The sequence below is a fragment of the Vombatus ursinus genome, unplaced genomic scaffold (assembly GCF_900497805.2).
Source record: "Vombatus ursinus unplaced genomic scaffold, bare-nosed wombat genome assembly UNPS02014786.1, whole genome shotgun sequence".
Classification (NCBI taxonomy): domain Eukaryota; kingdom Metazoa; phylum Chordata; class Mammalia; order Diprotodontia; family Vombatidae; genus Vombatus; species Vombatus ursinus.
The window spans coordinates 41,904,154-41,914,143 of record NW_020954564.1 but is presented as its reverse complement, the minus strand read 5'-3'; the positions used below and the strand labels follow the sequence as shown (position 1 = coordinate 41,914,143).

General features: G+C 38.4%; 2 protein-coding genes across 3 annotated transcripts in view; one reads left to right on the top strand and one right to left on the bottom strand.

The window, feature by feature from the left end:
* Nucleotides 1-634: 634 nt before the first annotated feature.
* LOC114047238 (putative UDP-GlcNAc:betaGal beta-1,3-N-acetylglucosaminyltransferase LOC100288842) lies at nucleotides 635-5,217 on the bottom strand. The gene is made up of 2 exons (XM_027868025.1): nucleotides 4,597-5,217; nucleotides 635-2,162 (listed from the first exon to the last, which is right to left on the bottom strand). Exons 1-2 carry the CDS (start codon nucleotides 5,215-5,217, stop codon nucleotides 1,059-1,061), a joined length of 1,725 nt encoding a protein of 574 aa, XP_027723826.1. The 3' UTR covers nucleotides 635-1,058.
* Nucleotides 4,946-9,990, top strand: part of LOC114047035 (F-box/WD repeat-containing protein 2) — a 34,838-nt gene continuing 29,793 nt past the window's right edge. The window contains exon 1 of one of the 2 annotated variants that reach the window (XM_027867696.1): nucleotides 4,946-5,007. The gene's annotated coding sequence lies outside the window, so the exon portion shown is untranslated. The remainder of the gene's footprint in view (nucleotides 5,008-9,990) is intronic. The other variant, XM_027867698.1, reaches the window with a different exon arrangement.

Genomic DNA, 9,990 nt, shown 5'->3' with positions numbered 1-9,990 from the left:
ATTTTCGCTTTTTGTCTTTCATATTAAAATTGCATTTTAAGAGAATTCTAATTTGTGGTGATAATAGAAAGAATACCAGATTTGGAATAAAAAAGAATTAGGTTTGAGTATAGACTACCATTTACTAGTAGTATGACTTAGACAACTCACTGTACCTCTCTAAGCCTCAGTTTCCTCACCTATAAAATTAGGGAGTTAACTTGATGGCAATGATCTCTAATGTCCTTTCCAGTTCTGACAAAGTAAAGGCTAGATAACTCTGGGATATTTTTGAGTCAGTTCATGTATCAGACAGAAATTTAGACTGGATAACTTCTAAGGTCTCTTCCACCTCTTAATATTATATATTTCTAGTACTTAGTTCTTGTCTAGCCTGTAAGAGAAATACGATGTGCCAACACTAAATGAATGAATTAATTGCTTCCTGTTTGTATTGTGGGGCCTGTTTGGACTTAGTTGAAAAATTTCTGCTGAAAATTACTAACATAGGAGGTAAATGAGCTAACTCAAGGAACTTGTATACTATAAGAATAAAATTAAGATTTATTTGTAGTAGGTACATATAATTCTTTGACACTAGATGATGGAGCTATGATTTTTTTTAGCTTATAGACCCATTTACTGCATGCACACAGTATTGGGTAACACTTTACAATAATTCTATTTAATTTTTTTCATTTAATTCAAGTCAGAGATATAAAAATACAAAGCTAGTTCCATTAACGTATGTATGACTGTCTTTGAATATTATTGAGAAGCTCTACAATTATAAAGAATAGGAAGAGGCAGTTCTTCATAGAAATAAATTTATTGCATTTTCCTTTTAAAAAGACAAGGTGATTGAAGAAAGAATTCTATGCTATATTAAATTCTTTAGGAACTGTTACATCATTGGTATTTGGGACATGAATTAAAAGGGCTGAGAAATTTCTTTTGTTTATATAATTGCAAAGGCTTTTATAGCTAAGCCTTTTGGGGAAAATACAAAGGGAAGACTGTTACTATGATAGGAGAAAGGGAAGTTGTAAAGCATATATTTTTCGTAGGAAAATAAAGTCTTAATTAGCAAAATAGATTGCATCATTTTTTATAGGTGCTATATTAAAGTGTTTAAAGCTATCAAGATAAGTTAGAAGTTTGCAGGAAACCAACCCATAATAGGTTTCAAGCAAGGTGCATTCTTTCCCATCATTAACTTCCCTCCATTGAAGTGGCATTTCTTCACCTGTCATTTCTGAGGATGTGAAGATGAACTTATAGCAGCATCGATTGTATCTGATATGCTTCTCTCCAGAAAACCGTGAACTGTGGATGGGTATGAGGCCAGCGTATTTGGCGCAGATTCCTATAACAACATCAGCAGGTATTGCCAAAGGTGCTTCCTTGAAAACCACATACATCATACGGGCCACATCCTGAGACACGATAAAGGCCTCTCCACTGCAGTAATCAGGGTAGTACTTTTCTGGATACTCACTAACTGGAACAAAATTCTGGCTTCGAGGATCTCTGTTGGGCATATCCTGATGAATGACCCTTCCCACATAGATGTCTTCAAGGTGGTCTTTTAAGTTGAGGAGATAATCCACCAGGCTAGGGAGATTGACAAACATCTCTTCATTGACCTTGAGGATGAACATGGCATTTGGGCAGAAAGTTACAGCCCACTGCATCATCATGATGGTCTTTAATGTTTGGTTCCCAGAACTGTCCAGGAAAAATCCTTCAATAATATCTCTGTATTTATTATACTCCATGTTGATGTCTTGCTGAGAGGTTCCCAGATCTGGCATTCCTAAGGCAAATAATGTGAGGATAGGATGTCCTCGTATAGTAGTTACATTAGCCCAGGTTTTCCTTATCAAATCCCTCCTTGACCCATTTCCTGGACTACTGAAGATAACAGAGAGTAAAAAGATATCTTCTCCCTTGCATGCCTCCTCCTGGCTCAAGATATAATATTTTGAGAGGTTATATCTTAAGGGCTCCACATTTAATTTTCTGGCTTTGTCCTTAATCTCAAGAACTCTCACATCTACATATGGTAATGACTGCAGAAAGTATTCTTCCACAAAGTCAGCTCCAAAGAGTAGAGCATGAAACAAGATGACATTAAATAAAATGAAGCACCATTGGTGAGTCCGAAGCCTACAGAATGTCACCTAAATAAGAAGAGAACATAGGGTAGTTGTCTGCAATCACCTGAAATTGGTGGAAATGTATTTGGAGTAGAAACCAATTATTTGCTATTCCTATTTTGAGTTAGCCTTTGATATCATTTACACAGAATTTGTTTCTCCTCTAATACAAGAAGTTTCATTTTTTTCAGTTGTCAAGCAGTTTTTTGTTAGCTATGGCATAATCTAAAATGCATATGTAGTTCTGACCCATGTTTCAAAGGTACTTTGTTAATATTTATATATAAATAATATATAATAAAATAATGTGTATATATAACTTTGCAAATATCCCAATATACTTTATATTTATGAAGGTACTCAAGTGTTCATTGGGACCAAATTAGATCTGCATGGTTTCCTGTCCAAAGAGGAATGCATAGTAGTTTTTAGCTGAGAAAGACACACAAAAATACAACATACAAGAGACTGCTATATCCTGCTTGCTGTGTGGTATGGCATCAGTAGAGATAAGATGCAAAAGGCAGGAGTTGGAAAAGGGGAGCTGAACCCATTTTCACTGACTCTTATCATATCATAGAGCTTCCCACCTTCCCTTTCACATAATTAAGAAGAGAAAAAACTCCTATTCCTTTGTAAAATGAGAGGGTTGAACCTCATAGATTTTAAGGTTCTTTCAGTCTCCAAATCTATGAGATCCTCTCTGGAGTCCTCTCATCATCATTATGGTCTGAATTTCTCATTTTCGTAGTTTGCCTGCAGCAAAAGGAAATGCAGACCTTTTTTAATACTGTATTTAGCCTAAGGTACTATAGGAAGAAACTAGGTTACATAGAATTCTGAATCTCTGCCTCTCAAAGAACAATAATAAATGCCTTAAACATTAAAAAAAAGTTTTACCTGCATTTTATCTGTGAGTGAATTCGGAATTCTCAAAGCACGTTAGTCCAAATACGGATTTGGGTTCAAATGTAAAGACGACTCCATTTGCAACTGAAGTGGAAGCACTTTATGTCTGGAACTTTAAGGATAAGGTTTCTCTCTAATCAGCTTGATCCTTTGTTCCAGCTTACTTGATGGATGCACAGAAATGCTCACGCTCACACACACACAAACATCCTGATCATATTGCAGTTGGAGAAAACCCAAAGTAATAGAGTCAGAACAGTCTACCTAATTCATTAGTCCCTCAGACTGTAGGGAATCATTAAAAAAGAAATATTCCTTGATGTTCAAAACAGTTAATGAAGTGTTGGACTTGATCTCCAGGGTTATGTTCATCCTTGTAAATAATTTGTTTACTTGAACAAAAGTTTTTCTAATATTTAACTTTTTTCATCTATCAAGTATGGTTGGATTAGATGATCTTGTGAGATCACCAGTGTTTTAAATGTGACAGAAAATAATGCAGGACTTTGTGGATCATGGGATTGGAATATGTGCATTTAAAGGATTTAAATAAGGGTCTGTTATAGGCTGGGTTTGATGACAATAACTATTAGCTCTAGAATCAGAGGACTTGGCTTCAAATTCTGCCTCTAACCAGTGTGACCTTGGGCTACTCACTTAACTTTCCTGGACCTCAATTTCCTCATCTGTAAAATGAAAGGATGGTTTTTGGGCTCCCTTCCAACTCAAGGTCTATGATTCTATGCCTTAGGACTGGCTAAATGACTGTTTTTTAAAAAGTCCATAGCATACCTGTTTCAAGCTGGAGGTTGGCCTGCCCCTGACTATGGGTGATTTCTTGATTCTCCTAGCCAAATGTTGGAGGTGGAGGTAGCATAAGGAAAGGGAAGAAGAGAAAGTGAATTTTTTTTTGTATTTTTTACAGCCATCAAAATATACTTTTTGGAAGTAGTATGTAGTGGAATAGAGTCAAGAAGAGATCTAGAGTCTAGTACATGTGTTGTTGCTAAATATGTGACCTTAAGTAAGTCACCTCATGTCTCTGAGATATGGCCTCACCTGCAGAATGAGTTGAATTAGCTGTATAACTACTTTCAGGTGTGAAAGTTGTGACTGCATTCACGGCCCTTTGACACATGGCACTGTGACTCAAGGTAGGGGTCTTGTTTGAACTTAAGGTAAATTTAACTACTTCAGTGTTAGGAAGCCAGGATCAATGAATATATTTCCATAAAAGTTGATGATGTAAGCAAGATAAAGAATAAAAATTAAGAAAGAAATTAATTAATAGATGAAATAAGATACCTGGGGAAATCATAGGAACACCCAATTCAGAACAAGGCAGGCACTCTGGCAATGTGAGATGAAAGGCTCTTTTAAAATCACATCCTTTTTTACATCTTTCAGTCTAGAAGAATTTTTACCACATTTCTTGTTCACATTTCCGTCGGTTTTTTACACATGCTTTCTATCAACTCTAGCCTTAGGGACAGGCCCAAGTTGACAAGCATTGCCATTTTGGGGGCTACTGCGCATGCTTCTTTCACACTCCTCGAGAAGTGAGGTCGGAAATGCTCTCGGGCGTACTTCCGGTTAGTGTCTTTCCTCCCCTTCGCCTGCCTAACTCGTCAGTTCCCGGGGGACGGGCTGGGCGCGCGGAGATGACGTACTGCGGCGCCGGAAGCCGCTCCCCTCCAAGCCTGCGGAACCCGAGCGGCGGCCGCGAGTCGGTGTGTGGGGTGGGGGCTGCGCGGGCTAGGGACGGCGGGGGCAGCCCGAGGAGGGGAAGAAGAAGAAGAGAGCTCGTGCCCGTCTGATCCCCTGTGTGTGTCTTTGTGTCTCCTTGTCCAGGCGCCATGGCTGCCGAAGGGGCCCGGCCGCTGCGAGGTTCCGCCGGCCCGCGGGCGCCCAGGCGGCGTGTGTCCGTCCCGAGGCCCCGGGTCCCGGAGCGCGCCCTCAGGTCAGTGCCCGGGGCAGGAAGCCGCGCGCGGGATATGTGGGGGGAAGGGAGTGTGCGGGGGGGGGGGGGGGGGAGGGCGGTGTCAGAGTCAGGCCGCCTCTTCACTCCTGCCCCGCCTTTTCCTCTCGTCCAGCTGTTTAAGCCTCTCCAGCCTCTGAGCCCTGACGGCCGCTTCCGCTCCGCAGGGGAGCCGTCCTCAGAAATCTTCATCCCAACAGCAACTGTAGCCCCTATTTTTATAGCATTTGAAGGCCCACAGAGCTTACCGTAATCTTGTGCTGTAGGTAGGGCCGGTATTAATCCATTTTGCGGGTGATGAAATGGAAATTCAGAGAAATGAAGTGATTTCAGATTGACTTGCCCAAATTCACAAACCTCGTTAAAAAACCAAAGCCTAGTTTTGCCCAAGATCATGCAGCTAGCAAGCATAGGACCCCAGTTTCTCAGACAGGTCCCTTTTCTTTCGGTCTAGTGTTCTTTACGACATAGTTAACACTACCAGTAATAATTGACATTTGCATAGCTTTTTGAAGTTTGGAAATCGGTTTACGCATATATTTATTTATATTTGAGCCTCACTACAATCCTCTGGTATTAGGTGAGAAAACCTAGGCACAGCAAATAAATTACTTGCCTGTTTTCGTATGGCTAGTAGTTGTCAATAGCAAGATTTGAACCTAGGTCCAGCTCCCTGACCACACCATACTGCTATGAGGTTTTTCCCATATGTATATGGTTATTTCTAAAGTATATCTTTAACTATCACATGCATAGATCCTTAGAATAGGAAAGGAACACCTTCATATTTCAGTTCCATCCAGTTCTGTCTTCTGTGTCTGTTGCAGTTATAACAAACCTGTATCACTGAGATATACAAAGCACTTCCCTTATAATCTTAGTAGTGAAGTAGTATGAGCAGTATTATCTCTATATTATATGTAAAAGAACTTATTTGGGGAAATTGTGACTTACTGGAGGTCATTCAGGTGTTAAATGGCGGTATGATTATTAGAATCCAGGCTTCTGACTCAAATTGGGTGCCCTAAGCTCTATACCATGCTGCCTATACTTAACCTCCAGTGATAAGGAATTAGTTCACTTTCACCTATGGCAGTGTACTCTATATTTTAACTAATTCTTTTGGCCTAATTCTTAGGAAGTTTTCCTTCTGTTAATACAAAGCCTAATCCACACCTTTAGTAAACTATCTTAACGATTTTGAAATAAGCTTACTTTAAAACATTGAGTTATTTAACTAGCATTTGTTATTCACCTATTATGCCAGGCACTGTGCTAGGGAAGGATACAAAGAAAGAAATTATACAGTCCCTCCCCTTGAAGAGCTTACACACTGTCAGGAGAAACAACATACTGAAGTATATGTAAAATCAGTACAAGGTAATGGAGGAGGTGGGGTAGGGAGAAGCACTAGCAGTTGGGGAGAACAGGAAAGACTCCATGTAGAAGGTGGCATTTGTAGTAGAAGATGTAATAATGATATCTCCCATTTATGTAGTACTTTAAGGTTTGTAAAAAAACTTTTCCTTACAGTCCTGAGCCTCAGGTAGTGCAAGAGAGCATTATGTTAGGTATTAGGAGAGATACAAAGTTTAGGTAAGAACTAGTCTCGGGGCAGCTAGGTGGCGCAGTGGATAGAGCACCAGCCTTGAAGTCAGGAGGACCTGAATTCAAATACCGTCTCAGACCAAACACTTGACACTTATTAGCTGTGTGACCCTGGGCAAATTACTTAACCCCAATTGCCTAAAAAAAAGAACTAGTCTCTGCCCTTGTGGTGTTTATATTTTAGTGGATGATAGGATACTAATATAGATACCTATGATATCTGGAATACACAACAAAAATTTCAGAGGGAATTAATAATACCTCTGGTGAGAGGCAGCTTGATGTAGTGGCTAGAGAGCTGTCTTTCAAGTCAAGAAGCCCTGGGTTCATGTCCTTTCAGTGATACATACTGGCTTTGGTTTTAGGCAAGCTGCTTTCCATCTCCGTGCCCCAGGTGATTCTTAAGACTGTAAATTGCAAAACAGATGCCGTTCTGCATTTGTAGAGGAATTTCTTCTTTGGAAGTTCCCTATACAAATGAAATCATAGGTCCAGAAAAAAATGCACTAGAAAGTTGCAAAAACTTATATTTGAGGAGAAGGTTGTTAACAATCTGGGGATCAGGTCATGGAAAAAGTGGCATTTGAGTTGGACTTTTAGTTTGAATTAGAATTTTGACAGGTGAAGTGGGCTAGGGAGTCATAGCGAACAGCATGAGCAAAGGCACAGAAAAGGGAAACACAAGTTTTGTTGAGGGATTACTTTGGTTGGAATTTAGAGTGCATAAAGGAGGGTAAACTGATAAAGATGACAAGGTGGAGGATCTCAAATGTGAAGCAGAGGAGTTTAAACTTCTTTGGCCAGGCAGTAGGAAGTTACGCAAGATTTTTTTAGTTGGGGGATGAGGTGACCAGATGTGGGCACAAATAGTGATCATTTTAGGGCCAGATTATGGAAAATCTTTGAATTCTCATCTAAGGAGTTTAAACTTTATTCTTTAGGAAATAGAAAGCATGCTGAAGGATCATAGATTTCAACCCTGAAGGGCCCTTAGAAGTTATCAGACCCAGCCCCCTTCATTTTATGGATTAGGAAACCAAGACCCAGAGAGCTTAAATGACTTACTCAAAATTGCATGGATAATACATGACAATGGCCAGATTTGAATCCAGGCCCTCTTTGATTCTTAGACTTGGCTTTTTCTATACAACCCATTGTATTTTAGAAATCTAGGGCCTTTTTTGAAATGTCTTCAGATCCCTGTCAGTATCTAGTTCTTCAAAGCGCTGTGATCTTTAATAATTTGATAGCACTAAAAAATTTATAAAGCACTTTCATATTTGTATGTTACAGTATGATACTGTAATAATACCTAATATAATTAGGATTATAGGATTTTAGAAATATAAAAGATCTTGGAAATCATGTTCCAACTCTCTTGTTACACTTACTCTGTTATATGTGAAAGGACAAGTATAAAGTCATAGAAATTTAAAGCTGTTAATGTGCATTTTCAGGCTCAGAAGGTGAGCTTCAGACATAGGAAGTCACAGATCCAGAATACTAGAATATAGCTTTTTTCACTTTCCACACGTCTAGTGCCACTTCTGCCACCAAGCTATACCCATGTGGGTAAATGGCAGGTCAGGGACAGAGTATTATGTACTTAGCACAATTTCATGCATATAGTGGGCCCTTAGTAAATGTTTGTTTAAATTGAGGGGAAAAAATAGAATAGGAAAAAAGGAAGGAAAGGAAGAGAGAGAAAAGTGTATTTGAGAGGACCATTTGTCTGTGGTCCCATTCAGTGGCACCAATTAAATTAGTTACTTGTTAAAACAGCATACAGTAGTTTGTCTTGACATTCTAAACTTTTCTTGTTTTTAGAAGAATTCAGCTTAGAGTGTCTAATCAAAGAATTTCAGTATAATCCCATTTGGTAACCTCTGGAATCACATAAAATGTTTAAGACAATTAAGGTTAATTTTCAGCTTTAAATACATTAAAATTGTGGTGCTTATCTGTAAAGTGATATATTTTATGAGTAGCTGAATGAAAAAGGATCTCTTGACACAGTAAGGTGTAATTAAAATCTGGACACCTGAGAAATAATTTTTTTATTTTACATTAAGTAGAAGAAACAATCACTTCTAGTTGAGTATTAGTAGGAAACTAGCAGCTGCTTAAAGGTTGTTACTTATATAAGGGTAGAAATTAAGGCATGTTATTGTCAAGGTCAGGATGAGTATGTGAATCTCTATTTTAAGCATTCATTGGTTAGTGTCTTCTAGTACTCTTCAGTGAGATCACGATCAGATTAATTTAGCCTTAGGTGGGAAACACTGATTTATGATTATGAATGGTGTAATCCTGGGAATTCCTTACTAGGGCATTGAGAAAATGTATTTAACAGGCATTAAAACAAGTATCCAGCCATTATAAATCAAGATCTTTATAATATAATAATAGTTCACATTTATATGATGCTCTAAGTTTTCAAAGTACTATAGGTACATTACCTCAACTGATTCTTATAACCAGGTAGATAGTATGGACATTATCCCTATTCTATTGGTTAGGAGAATAAAACTCATGAAGGAGAACTGACTTACTCAAGGTTGCCCAACTCATTAGTGGCATATATAGTTCTAGATCCCAAATCTCCTGATCCTGAATCTAGTACTGTCTGCCATATCTCATTGCCTCTCATTGCATATATCAGTGGCTTTTGAAAAAGTAAACCTGACCATTGTTTCAAAATAAAACAAAATGACAAGATAACCAGTACTACCACAGCAACTAGTACAAAATTTAGTATGACCAATATTGCCGCAACTGCTGCAGTTTTTAGAACTCTCAGTGTTTTTGTGCTGTTTTGACTTTACTGCTCCCTGTTAACAGTTTAAGTGGGAATAAATAATAGACCAAATCTGTAGAATACCTAAACAGTTGGGAAAAATGAGAGTGGAGTGAGAAGACAAGGTAGAAGAGAGAAATCTGTCAGTTTCTTTTGTTTACATTGTGCCAAACATTAGACAGATTTTTTTTCCCCACAGAATTGACTGATTGTTTTGGCATTTGATAGAAATTTGTTTTTCTTTCTGACTTTAAATGATTAAAAATGCAACAACTGGAGATTTTTGAGCCTAGACAGGTTAAAGAATTGGAAAGGGACAAGTAGGAAGCTCACATGGTGATAACTATAAGTATGAGCAAGCTAATAAAAACCTGTGGTGGGCTGGTGAGTATCACAGTGTTAGAACTAGAAGGGGTCTTAGATATTATCTAGTCTAATTTTCTCATTTTGTAGATGAGAAATCTCTATTAGAGAGACAAGTGACTTACCTAGAGTCACACAGCTAGAAAGTGACAGGCATCTCCTTGATATTATGAACATGTATGACAGACCTTTTATGT